An 18,872-nucleotide genomic window follows, 5' to 3' on the forward strand; every position below is an offset into this window, starting at 1 on the left:
ACCTCCTCCACCTCTATCACCTCTGCCACCCTGAGACGGCAAGACCGATCCCTACTCTTCCTCCCCCTCCTCAGCCTACTCAACATGAAGACACCAAGGATGAAGACCTTTATGATGATCCACTTCCACTTAGTGAACAGTAAATAATCATCATGACTTACAGTTAATAAACTTATCTGTTGTGTATGTGTGTGTGTCTTTGTGTGAAAATCTAATAACTGTATGGTAAGAACTGTATGAGAATTTTTGTGTCATCATCATCATTGCCTAAGTATTCATCATGTAGAACACTGTGTTCAAGACTTGTATTGAGATATCCCCTGGCGGTCCAAGGGTTAGGACTCCACGCTTCCACTGCAGGGGGCATGGGTTCAATCCCTGGTCAGGGAACTAAGATCCCACATGATGCGTGGGGCAGCCAAAAAAAAAAAAAAAAGACTTGTATTGAAGTGGATAGCCCATCCTTACATAGGATTAAGGTGAGTGATATTTAATATAAAATTAATAATGTGTTAGTTTTTTACTGTTTTATAACTTTGCTTTCAAAGAATTATATTATTATATAGTATCTCTCTCCTTTTCTCTTAATTGGAGAAACTGCATATCAACCTGTCATCACAGGTAACTCGTATGAATAGAACTGTAATACTGTATGCCATAAAAATGTTATGATCATTCATTCATTAGTGTATAGGTTAGACTATCATGAAGCAATCATACTGCTGCTTTATTATTAACACATGAATTATTATACCTATAAATATGAATTTCTTTTTCACATTATCTTATTTTTTAATTAAGGTAGAGCTGATTTACAATAAGCTTCAGGTGTACAACATAGTGATTCACCCTTTTTAAAGGTTATACTCCATTTACAGTTATAAAATATTGCCTATATTCCTTATGTACAATATATCCTTGTAGCCTATTTTATACGTAGTAGTTTGTACGTCTAAATCCCCTACTTCTATCTTGCCCCTCCCCTTCGCTATCCTCGCTAGTAACCACTAGTTTGTACTCTATATCTGTGAGTCTTTTTAACATATTTTTAGTGATTTAATTTTTGGCTGCATCAAGTCCTAGTTGTGGCTTGAGACCTCAGCAGTTGTGGCACGTGGGCTAAAGTGCTCAGTAGTTGCAATGAGCGGGCTTAGTTGCCCCGTGGCATGTGGGATCTTAGTTCCCCAACCAGGGATCAAACTTGAGTCCCCTGCATTGGAAGGCAGGTTCTTAACCACTGGACCACCAGAGAAGTCCCTGTTTCTTTTTTGTTATCTTCACCAGTTTGTCTTCTTTTTTAGATTCCACATATAAGTGATATCATACAGTATTTACCTTTCTCTTTGAATTATTTCACTAAGCATAATACACTCCAAGTCCATTCATGTTGTTGCATATGCAAAACTCCATTCTTTTTAGGGCTGAGTAGTATTCTATTCTATTAAATATATACACATAATATATATAATACATATATCAAAGATATATACATTTATATATCCCACATCTTCTTTATCTACTCATTTTTGATGGACGCTTAGGTTGCTTCTATATCTTGGCTACTGTAAATAATGCTGCTATGAACACTGGGGTACATGTATCTTTTCAAATTAGTGGGTTTTTTTTTTAAACACATCAACCTGAGACACTTTATTAATTAATTAATTTATTTTTGCTGTGTTGGGTCTTCGTTTCCGTGCGAGGGCTTTCTCTAGTTGTGGCAAGCGGGAGCCACTCTTCATCGTGGTGCACGGGCCTCTCACTATCGCGGCCTCTCTTGTTGCGGAGCACAGGCTCCAGATGCGCAGGCTCAGTACTTGTGGCTCACGGGCCTAGTCGCTCCGCGGCATGCGGGATCCTCCCAGACCAGGGCTAGAACCCGTGTCCCCTGCATTAGCAGGCAGGCTCTCAACCACTAGCGCCACCAGGGAAGCCCAGTGGGGTTTTGTTTGTTTGTTTGGATAAATAGCCAGGGGTGGCATTGCTGGATCATATGGTAGTTCTAGTTTTAGTTATTTTGAGGAACCTCCATATTCTTTTCCACAGTGGCTGCACCAATTTACACTCCCGCTAACAGCATAGGAGGGTTCTCTTTTCTCCACATCCTTGCTATTTGTGGGTTTTTGTTTTGTTTTGTTTTGTTTTTTGGCTGCATTGGGTTTTCTTGCTGCACATGAGCTTTCTCTAATTGCAGCGAGCTGGGGCTACTCTTCGTTGAGGTGTGCGGGCTTCTCATTGGTGGCTTCTCTTTGTTGTGTAGCACAGGCTCTAGGCGCTCGGGCTTCAGTAGTTGTGGTACATGGGCTCCATAGTTGTGGCTCACAGGCTCTAGAGTGCAGGCTCAGTAGTTGTGGTGCACGGCTTAGCTGCTCCGCAGCATGTGGGATCTTCCCAGACCAGGGCTGGAAGCTGTGTCCCCTGCACTGGCAGGCAGATTCTTAACCACTGCGCCACCAGGGAAATCCTGTGGTCTTTTTGGTGATAGCCATTCTGACAGGTGTGAAGGGATATCTCATTGTGGTTTTGATTTGCATTTCTCTGATTATTAACAATGTTGAGCATCTTTTCACATGCCTGTTGGCCATCCATAAATACAGTACAATACTGTAAATGTATTTTCTTTTCCTTATGATTTTCTCAACAGCATTTTCTTTTCTCTACCTTTAAGTATAAAATACATATAACATAGAAAATATGTGTTGGTCAAGAGTAGGCTATTAGTAATTACGTTTTGGGGGAATCAAAAGTTACACTCAAATTTTTGACTGTGTAGGGGGTCGACACCCCTAACCCCCACAGTTTAAGGGTCAACTGCATCTACAATGGATTAAAGAATAAATTTGTAAAAATCCTTTACGTTTACTACTACTAAAAAAAAAAAAAACCCTCAGTTTGGAGAATGGCAAAGGATCAAATCATCACACTGAGAAAGGAGAGATAAAAAGAATCCAGTTTTTTTTTGTGGTACGTGGGCCTCTCACTGTTGTGGCCTCTCCCATTGCGGAGCACAGGCTCCGGACGCGCAGGCCCAGCGGCCATGGCTCATGGGCCTAGCCGCTCCGTGACATGTGGGATCTTCCCGGACCAGGGCATGAACCCGTGTCCCCTGCATTGGCAGGCGGACTCTCAACCACTGCGCCACCAGGGAAGCCCGAATCCAGATATTTTTGCATATTTTTTTTCTATCTGCACTTCTCCTCCAATACCTTTCTTGTCTGTAAAAAACATGTTCCACCTAATACAGGAAAAGGGAGGGTAGAACCATGACCTACATTGATGGTACAGGCAATAATTATCAATGGCTGCTAAAGCTCTTAGATTACAGAGTGACTCAGGTGCAGTTGACACACTGACTACATTGATCATAATCCTACAAAAGAGAAAAATGAATAATTCTGAATCTGATCTCATCTCTAAAATAACTACCTTTTTGCAGGAAATATTAAGCATGGGAGGTCACATTAAAAGACATCATGAGAATACAGTAAGCCAAATCAGAGTATCAGAAAATTCTACATGGATTATGATCTCTTTCAAACAAAAATAATTAATGTATAAAAGGGAGTTATTGGGCTTCCCTGGTAGTGCAGTGGTTAAGAATCCGCCTGCCAATTCAGGGGACGTGGGTTCGAGCCCTGGTCTGGGAAGGTCCCACATGCCGTGGAGCAACTAAGCCCGTGTGCCACAACTACTGAGCCTGCGATCTAGAGCCCACGAACCACAACTACTGAGCCCATGTGCCACAACTACTGAAGCCCGCGCACCTAGAGCCTGTGCTCTGCAACAAGAGAAGCCACCTTAATGAGAGGCCTGCACAGAGCAACAAAGAATATCCCCTGCTTACCTCAACTAAAAAGAAAGCCTGCACACAGCAACGAAGACCCAACGCAGCCAAAAATAAATAAATAAATAATTTTAAAAAGGGAGTTATCCATAGAAGATTATAAAATCAAGAGATATAAAATATAATAACAAATAAGAAATGATTTCATGTTTCTTTAAATGAACCTGTCAAAATATAAACATTCAGGAATATTTGAATACTGTTTGGTACTGGATAATATGGAAGAGTTATTGTTTATAGTTACATATGATAAAATACTACAATTAAGTTAAACAAAAAAAGTCCTTGTCTATTAGATACATGTACTTAAGGGTTTTTTTTTCTTTTTTGGGGGGCCACACCACATGTTTTGCGGGATCTTAGCTCTCTGACCAGGGATTGAACCCACACCCTCCGCAGAGAAAGTGTGGGGTCCTAACCATTGGACTGCCAGGGAATTCCCTTACTTAAGTATTTAGGGATGTAGTGATACGACTTCTGGAGTTTGTCTTAGCATAAACAGTTGCTGGAGGGAGATGGAGCAGGATTATAGACGAAATGATTTCAGCTGTGAGTCAGTCCATTTGTAGCTGTTTGATTAGTTCTTGTGGGTTTTTTTCCTATTACCCTCCTCACTTTTCTAGGATTTTTTAATATTCTGTACTATTATTTAAAATTTTTTTATATTAATAATTAGTCATGTTGAGTCTGTTTTCCATTTGCTCTGTTATCCGTTTATTCTGGAGCATAACATATCTCAAAACCTCTCATGTTCAGATAATATCACATTGGATTATAATAATATTATCCTTTCTCATCATTTTTCCTTAGCAAAATTAAAAATACTGAATCCCTTCAACCTCGGGAGAGGCTGACCTTAGTCAGCCATGCTGGCAGAGGTGTAAAGTAGGGAAGAGAAGACCCAACTCTGTGGGTTATTTCACAGTTCTCACCCAGTGTTCACTTCTATTACCACCAGGTCATCAAACTCAGACTGTTATTGAACCCTCCTACACTGTTGGTGGGAATGTATTGAGTTGGCCAAAAAGTTCTTTAGGGTTTTTCTGTAAAACCGGAATGAAATTTTTGGCCAACCCAATAGAATGGTACAGCCACTATGGAGAACAGTATGGAGGTTCCTTAAAAAACTAAAAATAGAATTATCATATGATCCAGCAATTCCACTCCTGGGCATATATTTGAAGCAAAGCATGGTTTGAAAGGATACATGCACCCCAATGTTCATTGCAGCACTGTTTACAACAGCCAAGACATGGAAGCAACCTAAATGCCCATTGATAGAAGAATGGATAAAGAAGATGTGGTACATATATACAATAGAATACTACTCAGCCATTAAAAAGAATGAAACAATGCCATTTCAGAACGCAGATGGACCTGGAGATTACCATACTAAGTGAAGTTAGTCAGAGAGAGAAAGACAAATATCATAGGATATCACTCATATGCAGAATCTAAGAAAAAAAAAAGATACAAATGAACTTACTTACAAAATAGAAAACAGACTCACCTATTAAGAAAACTAACTTATGGTTACTAAAGGGGAAATGTGGCCAGGGTGGTGGTGGTGGTGGTGATAAACTGGGTGTTTGGGATTGATATATACACACTACTATATTTAAAATAGATAACCAACAAGGATCTACTATATAGCACAGAGAACTCTGCTCAATATTCTGTAACAACCTAAATGGGAAAAGAATTTGAAAAAGAATAGATACATATATATGTATAACTGAATCACTTTGCTGTATACCTGAAACTAACACAACATTGTTAATCAACTATATTCTAATATAAGATAATTTTTTTAAAAAATTCAGACATCAAAAATAACAACTTTTAATAGAGTTTCAATTAAAACACCTTGCAGGCAAATATATATCTATTATTAGGAGAAGCTTACGGACTTCCAATATACCAAAACTGTCTCAATATCTGATATCACTCATAGATAAATATGCAGTATGGCACCTCATGTACAACTTTTGTTCCTTCCAAAATTACAGGTTTTCAAAAAGTATTATCATGGTTAAATATTAGAAGCATATGCAAATTGTTCTGAAATAAGACATAATGCTGGGTACCACCAAATATGACATACCTGAAAAGATCAGGTGAAAATGACAGGTGAGGTCTGAGTAGTGAGAGAAGGAATCTGTGCAAAAGGTCTGGCTCTGTTTAAGGCCAATCTGAGGAGTTTTTCCCCTAAATATTATTCAGTTTTCATTTTGGAAAACCTTGCAAAATTATAGCCTGGAAGGGAGAGGAAAAGAAAAAACCACTTAAGTAAAAACTGCCAGAGTCTTAGAAATGAATATGAAGAAGGGGGTCAAACCCATATTCGCTGCCTCAATAAATATGTGTTAAGCACCTAAATTATGTCACATTATTCTCAGTAGGTGAGCTATGTCAGGAAATTAGACTCATAATTAGAGAACCAAGATAGCTAAGAAAGGTGGACATTTGATAATAATTAAAATAAACAGGGACTTCCATGGTGGTGCAGTGGGTAAGACTCCATGCTCCCAATGCAGGGGGCTTGGGTTTGATCCCTGGTCGGGGAACTAGATCCTGCCTGCACGTGCAACTAAGAGTCTGCATGCCACAACTAAGAAGTCTGCATGCCTCAACAAAGATCCTGTATGCTGCAACTAAGACCCAGCACAGCCAAACTAAATTAAATAAAATATATTTTTTAAAAAGTACTTTAAAAAAATAAAATATACAACATGTAATAAGATAAAGGTACCTTAGGAGAAAAAAGGAGCCCAATTAGTGGAAGAGATGCAATATTAAATGTTAGTAAGGGAAGATCTCATTGACAGTTGGATATTTCAGACAACACTTGAAGAGGTGAAGGAATAATCCATGTGAATATTTTGGGCATATGATCCAAGCAAAAGAAACAGCCAGGGTCATGTCATGTCCCAGGCAAACTCAGGTGCCCATGTACATGAAACCAGTTGAGTGAGGCAGAAAGTTTAAGAGATGAGGTCAGTGGGAAATCCCTGGTTGTTCAGTGGGTAGGACTCCACACTTCCACTTCAGGGGGCCTGGGTTCAATCCCTGGTCAGAGAACTGAGATCCCACAAGCAGTGCGGTGCAGCCAAAACAACAAGAACAACAAAAACAAATAAACAAACAAAACAGAGAGAGAGGTCAGAAAGGAACATGAAACTCCAAAGGGTCCTGGTAAGGATTTTGAATTTTCTCTTAGGAAAATGGTAGTCATTACAGAATTTTGACCAAAAGACTGACATTTTCTATCTCATCCGCTGAAAGGCCATGTTGTCTGGTAAGCTGAGAAAAGACTGCAGAAGAATAAGGGTGGGAGCATAGAGACTACTATTGAAGAAATCCAGGTAAGAAAGGATGTTAGCTCTGACCAGGCTGGTAGCAGAAGTGGTTATGGAAAGTAGTCAAACTCTGGATAAATTTTGAGAGCAGAGCCAATAGGATTTCTTATGACTGCATGTGGAGTGTCAGAAAAAGAATGCATCAAGGATAATATCTAGATTTTTGGCCTGCCTCAGCAAATGGAAGAACGGAATTGGCACCAACTGAGATAGGGAAAGCTATGACCAGGAAGGATTGGAAAAAAGCTCAGGATAAATTTTTTTTAACATGTTGAGTTCGTGATGTCTACTAGAATTCCAAGAAAAGGTCTACTATACAGATAACTGTGGAGTTTCAAAGTAAAGTATGTTATGGACATGTACACTTGCAAGTTTGGGACTTATAGTGCTATTTACAGTCATGACACTGTATGAAATCACAATAGAATGTGAGTGAAGATTGAGAATTTAGACATGACTGAGCTCTTGAGCAGTCCCATATTAAAGGGATGGGAGAAAAAGAGGACCCAACAAATTCAAATTAAGAATAAAAATGTCAATTGTGGCAAAAGCTTCTGAGAGGACATTTAAACAAAATCTTAGAAGTTACCATTGGACGTAGGAGTTTGTTAATGATGATGCAGCTGTGAGGCTAATAAACCAAACCTGAGTGAGTACAGCTACATAGCTGAGGTAATCGGAAGAGAGAAAAAAAATGCTCTTTAAAAGTTCAGTTGTAAAAGGTGAAAGAGACAGTAGAACAGGAAATGTACTGGATCACTAAGAGAGAAAAAACGATTTTTATTTTTTTAAATTATTCATTCATTCATTCATTTGGTTGTGCTGGGTCTTAGTTGCAGCAGCCAGGCTCCCCAGTTGTGACATGCGAACTCTTAGTTGCGGCATGCATGTGGGTGAATTATTTCACTTCCATTATTAAGAATTAACTGCTCAATGTTAATTCTGAAATTTTATTTTGAGGTTTAATTTTCTGCTTTTACTCAACTTTTTTTTAAAAGTTAGGATCTGAGCATTGCATTAGCTGAGCAAATCTATGGGATCTAGCTCCCTGGCCAGGGATTGAACTTGGGCCCCTGCACTGGGAGCAGAGTCTTAACCACTGTGCCACCAGTGAAGTCCCAGAAAAAACTATTTTTTAAAAGGTATAAGTGTTTATAATGTTAGTTTACAAAGAGACTGAGAGAGAGAGCAGTAATAAACAGGTCACCAGTCATGAGATTTGATAAAGAACAAGTCCACAGAGAAGTTAAGACATGGGGGCATGGTCCCTAGCTGGCATTAGAGTTAAATGATTTGTTTTAGGTTAGGAGGCAGAAAGTGTTTTCAAATGGTGATTTCTTTTTTCTTTCTGAGGGGGGCAGGGGCAGAATATCAAGATAGAGGGGAGTAATACTGGGAAACTTAATGAACTAACAATTAAGATGTACTGGTCTTGCCAAAAGTTTAATAAACATGTTGAGCCAAGAACTGCAATCTGGAGAGGAAAATAACAGGAGATGGAAAAATGCTGCTGGTCCAGGGGACAACATATGTGCACAGGAGTTCAAGTGAAATCTGTGAGCAGGGTTTGGGAAGTTTTAAATTACAGATCTATAATGACTGAGCTCTTTTCCCTGAAAGTACTGAAATATTTATAATTATTAAGACAGTTCAGGGGAAGATGTCCTAGATTTTCCAAATGTTCCCCAACTAAGTGAAGGTGGTAAGGCTAAAAAGGAAATCTCCATATGGAGTCTTTTTAGTCAATGGGAACACTGAAATCTTAGAACAGTGATGGTCGAACCCAGGACCTGACATCTCTAAAGAGCAGAGAATGTGTCTGAGACCCGAGATGGTGATTCTGAAAGTCTTCTCTCTTTAAGCCAGCATATGCTCCAGGCAGTAAGTGAAACTGTGCCAACAGTCACTGGGGTAGGATGCAATTCTACTCCCCTAATTGGTGGTTGTGGTATAAGGAGAGTTTCAGTTAGAAATATAAATAGGAATTATGACATCTGCTGCGAACAGCTTATGATATACCATGGACATGATACTGCATCCATCTAAAATTGAAGTGTGGTTGTATATAAAGAAAAAAGAAAGATCTCCCAAAGCCCTAGCATTATGGATGTCAAATCAAAATATTGTAAATTTGAGAAGACTAATTCTGTTTCACGAAACGTATTCTCCTTAAAATTGTTTAAAAACCCACTCCTGGACATATATCTGGAGAAAACCATAATTCGAGAAGATACATGCAGGGGAGTTCCCTGGCGGCCCAGTTGTTAGGATTCCTGCTGTGGCAAGGGTTCAATTCCTGGTGGGGGAAGTGAGATCACGAAAGCCAAGGAAGGCAGGAAGAAAGGAAGGAAGGGAGGGAGGGAGGAAGGAAGAAAAGATACATGTATGCATGCACCCCAATGTTCACTGCAGCACTGTTTACAATAGCCAAGACATGGAAGCAACCTAAATGTCCACAACAGAGGAATGGATACAGAAAATGTGGTAAATATATAATGGAATATTACTCAGCCATAAAAAAAGAACAAAATAATGCCATTTACAGCAACATGGATGGACCCAGAGATTATCATACTAAGTGAAGTCAGACAGAGAAAGACAAATATCATATGATATCACTAAAATGTGGAATCTAAAAAGATGATACAAATGAACTTATTTACAAAACAGAAACAGACTTTGAAAACAAACTTACGGTTACCAAAGGAGAAAGGTGGGGGCAGGGGGAGAGGGATAAATTAGGAGTTTGGGATTAACATATACACACTACTATATTTAAAATAAATAACCAACAAGGACCTATTATATAGCACAGGGAACTCTACTCAATATTCTATAATAATCTATATGGGAAAAGAATCTGAAAAAGAATGGATACATGTGTACGTATAACTCAGCCACTTCGCTGTACACCTGAAATTAACACAACATTGTTAATCAACTATACCCCAATATAAAATAAAAATTAAAGGGACTTCCCTGGTGGCACAGTGGTTAAGACTACATGCTCCCAATGCAGGGGGTCTGGGTTCGATCCCTGGTCAGGGAACTAGGTCCCACATGCATGCTGCAACTAAGAGTTTGCATGCCACAACTAAGGAGCTCACATGCTGCAGCTAAGAAGCCCATGGCTGCAACTAAGGAGCCCCTGAGTTGCAACTAGGGAGCCTGCCTGCCACAACTAAGGAGCCCACATACCGCAATTAAGGAGCTGGTGAGCCACAACTAAGGAGGCTGCCTGCCATGACTAAGACCCAGCACAACCAAATAAATATTAAAAATAAAATAAAAATAAAAAATTTTTAAATTGTTTTAAAAAAGAGAAAACTGGTCCAAAATGGAGTCACTTGAACTGAACTTCACTCACCAAACCAAGACTTAACACCTAACTTAATTACAGTTTCAGCCTCCCCTAGAAACCGAATCTTAAATCAGTCAATCTGGAATTAACCTGGTCAACACTAGTGAGGTAATCTGCCTGATAGACCCCTGCCTGCTGTCGCCTAAAGAAAGGTAACCTTACCACAAACAATAAGCTCTTTTATAGTATAAATTTCTCATAGCTCTTCAGAGTTCCTTTCTATTCGTTAGATGGGATGCTGCCCAATTCATGAATTACTGAATTAAGCCAATAAGATCTTTAAAATTTACTTGGCTGAATTCTGTTTTTTAACAAAACCAAATGGGACTACTTTGATGTTACCTAAGCAAACACCAGAGAGATTTATAATTTCAGATCTCTTTGCCTGAATTTCTTTGTTCTCAAATAGCCACATGGCTTGCTGCACAATCCTTTCAAGTTACCGGCCTAATGTCTTTATTAGAGTCCTTTCATGACAACCCTATTTAAAATAATAATAATAATAATAACTCTCTGACCTTTGTCTTAATTTTCTGTAGTACATACTGCAAAATGTACTCTTTCTAATGTACAATTCAACATCTTTTGAGAGCATATATAATCATAAATACATCACTAAAATATACAGAACTTGGGAATTCCCTGGTGGTCCAATGGTTAGGACTCAGCTCTTTCATGGTTGTGGCCCAGGTTCAATCCCTGGTTGGGGAACTAAGATCCTGCAAGCTGCAGCCAAATAAATAAAAAACAACAAGGGAAAAGCAACAAATAACATACAAGGGAATCCACATAAGGTTATCAGCTGATTTTCCAGCAGAAACTCTGCAGGCCAGAAAAGGGAAAAACCTACAACCAAGAATATTCTACCCAGCAAGGCTCTCGTTCAGATTCAACGGAGAAGTCAAAAGCTTTACAGACAAGCAAAAGCTAAGAGAATTCAGCACCACCAAACACAGTTTTACAACAAATGCTAAAGGAACTTCTCTAGAAGAAAAGGCCAGGACTAGAAACAAGAAAATTACAAATGGGAAAGCTCACCGGTAAAGGTAAACATACAGTCAAAGTAGGAAATCATCCACACACAAATATGATATCAAAACCAGCAATCATGAGAAGCAGAAAGTACAAATGCAGGATATTGGAAATGCATTTGACATTAAGAGACCAGCAACTTAAAACAATATATATATATATATATAGACTGCTATATCAAAACCTCATGGTAACAGCAAAACAAACTTCCATGTACAAAATAAGTAAGTCACAGGGATGTAGTGTACAGAGTACGGAACATAGTCAATAATATTGTAATAACTTTGAATGGTGACAGCAACAAGAATTATCATGGTCATCATTTTGTAATGTACAAAAATATCTAATTACTATGCTGTACAACTGAAACTAATAGAAGTCAATTATATAATACTTCAGGGAAAAAATCCCACTTGGATTCATCTCTGAATCCTCTGTTTCACTCTCTCACTATTATAAAACTGAATGTTTATGTCCCCCCAAAATTCATAGTTGACACAAAACCTCCCAATCTCATGGTATTAGGAGCCGGAGCCTTTGGGAGGAAATTAGGATTAGATGAGGTCATGAAGGCAGGCCCCACGTGAATGGAATTAGCACCCTTATAAATGTCACGAGAGAGCTTGCTCCTCTCTCTGTTCTCCACCATGTAAGGACACAGTGAGAAGATGGTGTCTATGAACCAGGAAGCAGGCCCTCATCTGAACCTGACCATGCAGGCATCCTGATCTTGGACTTCTAGCCTCCAAAACTGTGTGAAATAAACTCCTGGTGTTTATATGTCATCTAGCTTACGGTATTTTGTTATAGCAACCCAAGCAGAACAAGACACTTTCCTTCCACATTAAGAAATCTAGTTAATCCTTAATAAAAGCACATTCAGAATCCAGCCACTTCTAAGCTACCACTCTGTTCCATGAACCCTCAAGTGGCCTAATATAATAGCCTCCACCCTGGTTTTCCTTCCTCTTCCCTCAGTCTCACAATCTGTTCTCCACTATGCAGGCATATGCAGCCTGTTAGGACCTAGGTAAGGAAATTCCCTGGTGGCGCAGTGGTTAAGAATCCCCCTGCCAATGCAGGGGACATGGGTTCGAGCCCTGGTCCGGGAAGATCCCACATGCTGCGGAGCAACTAAACCCCGTGAGCCACAACTACTGAGCCTGCGCTCTAGAGCCCACGAGCCACAACTACTGAGCCCACGTGCCTAGACCCCATGCTCCGCAACAAAGAGAAGCCACCGCAATGAGAAGCCTGCACACCACAATGAAGAGTAACCACCGCTCGCCACAACCAGAGAAAGCCCACACGTAACAACGAAGACCCAATGCAGCCAAAAATAAATAAATGAATAAATTTATTTTTAAAAAACCTAGGTAAGATCATTCCCCTCCTCTCATCCAAACTTCCTGTCACCTCCAGAATAGATACTCAACTTCTTTTATTTTTTTTTAAATTAATTAATTAATTAATTTGTTCTTGGCTGTGTTGGGTCTTCGTTTCTGTGCGAGGGCTTTCTCCAGTTACGGCGAGCGGGGGCCACTCTTCATCGCGGTGCGCAGGCCTCTCACTGTTGCGGCCTCTTCTGTTGCAGAGCACAGGCTCCAGACGCGCAGGCTCAGTAGTTGTGGCTCACAGGCCTAGTTGCTCCGCGGCATGTGGGATCTTCCCAGACCAGGGCTCGAACCCATGTCCCCTGCATTGGCAGGCAGATTCCCAACCACTGCTCCACCAGAGAAGCCCGATACTCAACTTCTTAGGCAGCCATTCCAGTCCTGAATCTTGTCTTCCTGCTCCTTCTTCCCACCTGATGGAAAGGAGATCTTAATGATCTCAACTCAGCTCTACCTCTAAACATTTTTACATCCTGGTATTGAGATAACCTTCCCACATCCGTCTACATTCGGTGCCAGAAATGTTAATACCTCCATATAATCCTTCGTAGACTCGGGATCCTGAGCTTGGGTCCTTAACGAATACCACGACACCACAATACAGAGAATATATGGGTGGGAGTAGGGATCAGTAAGGGACTGGGACACTCTACACGTACCGGTATAGGTCCCATAAGCGCTTCTACAGCCATGTTTTAAGAGACAGATTACAGATGAATGAATATAACCATGTCAGGTTTCAGTGGGTTCAGGTCCCTGTGTGCCCACGTCTGGCCCTTGAGCCTGGTGAACTAGGGCTGGATACCTAACCTCCATGCCTCAGTGTCTCACCTTACTAGCTCTGTGTGCTTGAACGAAGATCCAACCTCCTGGTGCCCTAATACTTCATCCTCCTCCTTCAGTCTGTTCCTCCGTTGAACAGCCTTTGGGAAACTTTTAAAATCCTAATGTAGTCTGTAACCCCCTTGGTTTAAAATTTTCCGCAGCGCTCAGAGTTCTGAGAATATAGGCAGAGGCCTCAGCCTGCTATTCCAGGCGCGACTCCGCCTCAAACTTTGTTCCTCACCAGGCACAACGGAGCCCAGGTTTTCCGAATCCTCACGGCTCAATCGCAACTCCAAGCCTTTGTACATGCCGGTTCCTGTGCCTGTAACCCTCTCCCATATCTAATCACACCCCCGATAGTAAAATTAAACAGGAAAGCTGAGATGTTGACCACTGTCAGAAACAGGAGTCCATATACTAGCGCCTCACCGTCCTGGACACCGGGGCCTGGGCTGCAGGGACGAGAGCATTTGGGGCTTTAATGTCTGGTGGGGTGAGGGCCCGAGGACGAGCGTTTACCTGAGGCGGGTCCCTCCGAGCGGCCGCAGCCATCCAGGCCTGTGGGCGGAGCGGGGCCAGGAGCGGGCCGGCGGTTCTTAAACCGGCCCTGGTGCGGATCATCTCGGGCGGCGCCGCGGCCGAGCCTCAGACTCGCCTTTGTGCAGCGGGAACAACGACTGCCCCGTCGCTTTCTCGGTCCTGTCCCGTCAGCTCCACTAAACGCTCCAGAACTTCTGTCCGTATGAACACACCCGAGCAGCCAAAATGACCGCCCGGAGGAGGACGCCGGAAGTCCCGGCCCACGCTAGGCAACCCTTACGGAAACGCCTCTGTTCTGAGCCTTCATTGGCTCAACAAGGCGGCTGGTCGACGCAGAGCATTCTGGGTACTGTAGTTCACACACTTGGGGTAACCCGCGCGTGGACTACTGGCAATCTTAGACCCCTGAGGGGCTCTGGGAAATGGAGTCAGCGGACCAAAGGACTTAGAAGGCGCTTGTCCTTTTTTTAAAAAAAATAATTTTTTTATTTATTTTTATTTTTGGCTGCTTTGGGTCTTCCTTTGGGTGCGCGGGCTTCTCATTGCGGTGGCTTATTTTGCTGCCGAGCACGGGCTCTAGAGTGCAGGTTCAATAGTTGTGGTGCATGGGCTTTGTAGCTCCGCAGCATGTGGGATCTTCCCAGACCAGGGATCGATCCCATGGTCCCTGCATTGGCAGGTGGATTCTTAACCACTGTGCCACCAGGGAAGACCCAGGGACTTGTCCATTCTTAAGGGGTAGATCTCAGGGTTTCTGGGGGATGTTGTGTTGCCTGCAGACGTTCAGCCAAGGTTGATGTATTAGTTCAGACCCTGTGAACTTCATCATGCTCCCTGAGACTAAACATATTGTTACAGAAGCTCCCACAGGACAGAGATCCAAATGCACATATCATTCCTAGTCATTCAGACACAAAATGTGTCCACTGGTAGCAGAAGCTAATAAACATTTCATGGGGGATGGGCAAAATAGGGGTATGGGATTAAGAGACACAAACTGCTATTGCTACCAAACCAAATTTGGGCTGTTCACCTGATGCATAGCAAAGCCAATCCATTGACACTCGGTTGTGGTGAAGGAAAGTACAAGGCTTATTGCAGGCACCAGCAAGGAGAACAGGCAGCTCATGCTCAAAAGACCTGAACTCCCCAATGTCTTTCAAAGAAGGGTTTTTAAAGACAGTGTGAGGAGGGAGGGTGGCAGGATGTGTGATCAGCTTGTGCACAATTCTCTGGTTGATGATGAGGTAATGGTGATATTTTCGGAATCTCAATTATCAGTTTTCTGGCTCCAACTGGTCTGGAGTCTATGTGCTGGTTGTCAGCACGCAGTTAACTTCTTCCACCTGGTGGTGGTTTTAGTTTCTGCAAAACAATTCAAGGATATGGCTCAAGATATTATCTATAGTCCTTGAGGAGGAACTAAAGGTCCTTGGCTTTGTTTTATGGCTAAACTATTATTATTTTGTCTTGCTTGACTGCTTTCCTTTGTTTCTGCATTTTCTCACTTCTCTGATTTTGCTTTTTGGAATTCGGGAAAGGCCTAGGAGGCTAAAACTTTTCTATTAACAAGAGTCAGGTCGGGAATTCCTTGGCAGTCAAGGGATTAGGACTCCACGCTCTCACTGCTGAGGACCCAGGTCCAATCCTTGGTCGGGGGAACTAAGATCCCACAAGCTGTGCAGCAAGACTGGAGGAGGGGTGGGGGGAAAGTCAGGAGACATGGGGATTGGGGGTGTCTGTCCCAGGGAAGGCCCAACAGGGTCCTTCTCAGTTTCACTATGTATAAAATAGATAAGCAACAAGGATACATTGTATAGCACAGGGAAGTATAGCCACTGTTTTTAATAACTTTAAATGGAGTATAATCTATAAATATATATATATATTAAATTTTAATTATTTATATTTGGCTGCATTGGGTCTTTGTTGCTGCGTGAAGGCTTTCTCTAGTTGCGGAGAGTGGGGACTACTCTTCATTGCGGTGCGCCGGCTTCTCATTGCAGTGGCTTCTCTTATTACAGAGCACGGGTTCTAGGCGCACGGGCTTCACTAGTTGTGGCTCGCGGGCTCTAACGTGCAGGCTCAGTAGTTGTTGCACCCGAGCTTAGTTGCTCCACGGCATGTGGGATCTTCCCGGACCAGGTCTTGAACCCACGTCCCCTGCATTGGCAGGCGGATTCTTAACCACTGTGCCCCAGGGAAGTCCCTATAAAAATATTGAATCACTATGTTGTACACCTGGAACTAACTAATATTTTAAAACAACTATACTTCAATAAAAATAAATTAATAATGAAAAATAAACATTACCATGTTGGAATTAAATCTATACAATATGAAGTGTTAGACTCCGTTTTAACAGTCTCTGTATGTTTGGTCAAGGAGAAGAGAAAAAACACTCCAGATGGTCCATGACAGGAAAGACAGTAGAGGGATGCTGGGCTACTCAAAGCAGGAGTACACAGGTGGATCTCTGTAGTCACTTCAGAAAATACTTCTAACAGCATAGTAAATTATTGTGCCCAATTTAGTAAGCAATATTTTTATCCATTTAGTAAATTTTTGGATAGCTTGATAGTTAACTTCTTTTTGGGAATCTGACATCAATCTCAAAAATAGAACAATGAAAGATATGTTGTATTGATATGGGACAATGGGTGCGGTGTTCACAGGTAGAGCATGTATGAAAAAGATGTTCTGAACCCCAAAATGAACGGGGTAACTTAAACCATGATCTCATATCATTGTTGGGAAGTGGTTATCATTTCCCCTGTGATTACAGAGACTGTTCTGCATGAAGAATTGATATTATCTGGGAAAAAGTATAAAATTCAAATTATAGAAAGCTATTAATGACTATGTAGTGATTCAGAGATTGTGTCAGAAACGTCTCAGAGAAAGTATCAGTGTATGGTAAAAAGGTGAAAATCTTAGAGAAGTTTTAGCAGTGATGTCTGAGAAGAGGTACAATTAAGCTGAACATGTGACTAGAACAATCTCTCTGAACACTGTCTCCAAAATGTGATTCCTCTTCATGCTTGAAGTCATTATGCAATATGAGCGTTCAGGAAAAGTTAAAGGGGACATTGAGAGTACATGGAATTGCAAAAATACACAGGGAAGCTGAAGCCAAAGTGTCTTGTTTAGTCACTGTTCTGGCAAATGATCAATGAGTAAATATTTGGCTTCAAGAACTTATTGTAGATGCGTGGGAGACATTGGGATACAAAAGCGACAAAGACTCCTGCCCTTCTAGGGGTTATATTATATTCAGGAGGACACAGGAATCATGAAAGCAGAAATGTTAAGTCATATAGTATGTTCAGTGTAGGAGGCATAATGGAAAGAATATAAGGTAAATGTACTTAGAGGTAGAGTGTGGTATGCAGATTACAGAGCTGAGTAATCACTGCGCAAAAACGTGAAGGAGATGAGGAAGAACTATATGGGAATTTTGGGAATAAATTCTAGCCAGAATAAGCACGTGGCTAGATAGCTTTGGTGGGTGGAGCCTCACAGGGCTCCTTGGCAGTGGAGGGCCTGGCTAGGACTTTAGCCAAGTTGGCCATTAGCCGGACTTTCTCACTGCAAAGACACTCAGGGGATGTGTGAGAAAACTTGGCTCCGCCTCTGGGCGTCTGCAGACTTCTTCTCTGGTGGATTCAGTCCTGGAACCAGGAAGCGTAATTTTTCAACGAGCCCTGGTTTTCAAGTCTGATCCCTGGACCTTCACCATGAAACGCTCATTTTCATTTCAAAACCCAACCTAGTGAAGCAGACATTTTGTGGGTCAGTCTCTAGAATCTGTGTTTTAATAATCTTCCGGGTGATTCTGATACATTTTCAAGAATATTCCATTGCACCATTGAAGTTTCTGTGGACCAGGTCACTATGTTTCTTGCAATAACAGAAGTCCCCCTGAATCACTATGCTGTACATCTGGAACTAATGTAATGTAAAGCTACTTTCTCATTTTACAGCCAATACGTCCTGATACTTCCTTCTCTCAAAACCTTGTAGACCTAAAGCTACCTCCTTTTAAAGACTGCCTTGCATTTTGTCTTCTGCATGTACCATGGCTGGCCAGCTGCTGTGAGCTCATGGCTCATGGCTACTCTCGCTTCTCAGTCCCTGTATGGGCCCTTCTCCAAGGCCAAAGAAAATTCTTCAGAGGTGACCAGAGTCCTCAAGTGCCAGTCCAATCCCAATGATGTTCCCTATGGGCAGAAAAACCAGACCAAGTAGTGATGGCCTGAAGGTCTAGAGGCTGATAATTATGTCCCAGGAGTCAGGGCCAGCTGAGGTTACAAATGTGGAGTCCAAGAGGCCACCCCCTGACCAGAGGGCAGGCCCCTGAGATGGCATGGACGCGTGTGCAAGAGAGGGGCTAGCATTGTTTAGGTGCCACAGGTGGGGAATCAGCTTCTGGAGTAGGAGGAAGTGGGGCCTCAGCTTTTGAGCCAGAGGTGAGGACATTGCCTCTGGAGGGGGAAGCTGGGATGCAGTGACTGGTG

The 18,872-nt window shown here is 41.7% G+C and overlaps 2 protein-coding genes across 6 annotated transcripts in view; one reads left to right on the top strand and one right to left on the bottom strand.

Moving 5' to 3' along the window:
* Positions 1-18,872, bottom strand: part of LOC101284368 (zinc finger protein 211-like) — a 274,839-nt gene that overhangs the window by 183,049 nt on the left and 72,918 nt on the right. For 2 of the 5 annotated variants that reach the window (XM_049703235.1, XM_049703234.1), the window contains exon 1: positions 14,335-14,599. The exons of the other annotated variants lie outside the window; for them this stretch is intronic. In XM_049703235.1, the coding sequence (XP_049559192.1) occupies positions 14,335-14,436 (102 nt within the window). In that variant the 5' untranslated portion in view covers positions 14,437-14,599. Of the gene's footprint in view, positions 1-14,334; positions 14,600-18,872 lie in introns of those variants that run through there. 5 annotated transcript variants of the gene reach the window in all.
* The window catches only part of LOC101283876 (zinc finger protein 551), a 270,119-nt gene that overhangs the window by 91,286 nt on the left and 159,961 nt on the right, over positions 1-18,872 (top strand). The gene's annotated exons all lie outside the window — the stretch shown is intronic.

Source organism: Orcinus orca, chromosome 20, assembly GCF_937001465.1.
Source record: "Orcinus orca chromosome 20, mOrcOrc1.1, whole genome shotgun sequence".
NCBI classification, from domain to species: domain Eukaryota; kingdom Metazoa; phylum Chordata; class Mammalia; order Artiodactyla; family Delphinidae; genus Orcinus; species Orcinus orca.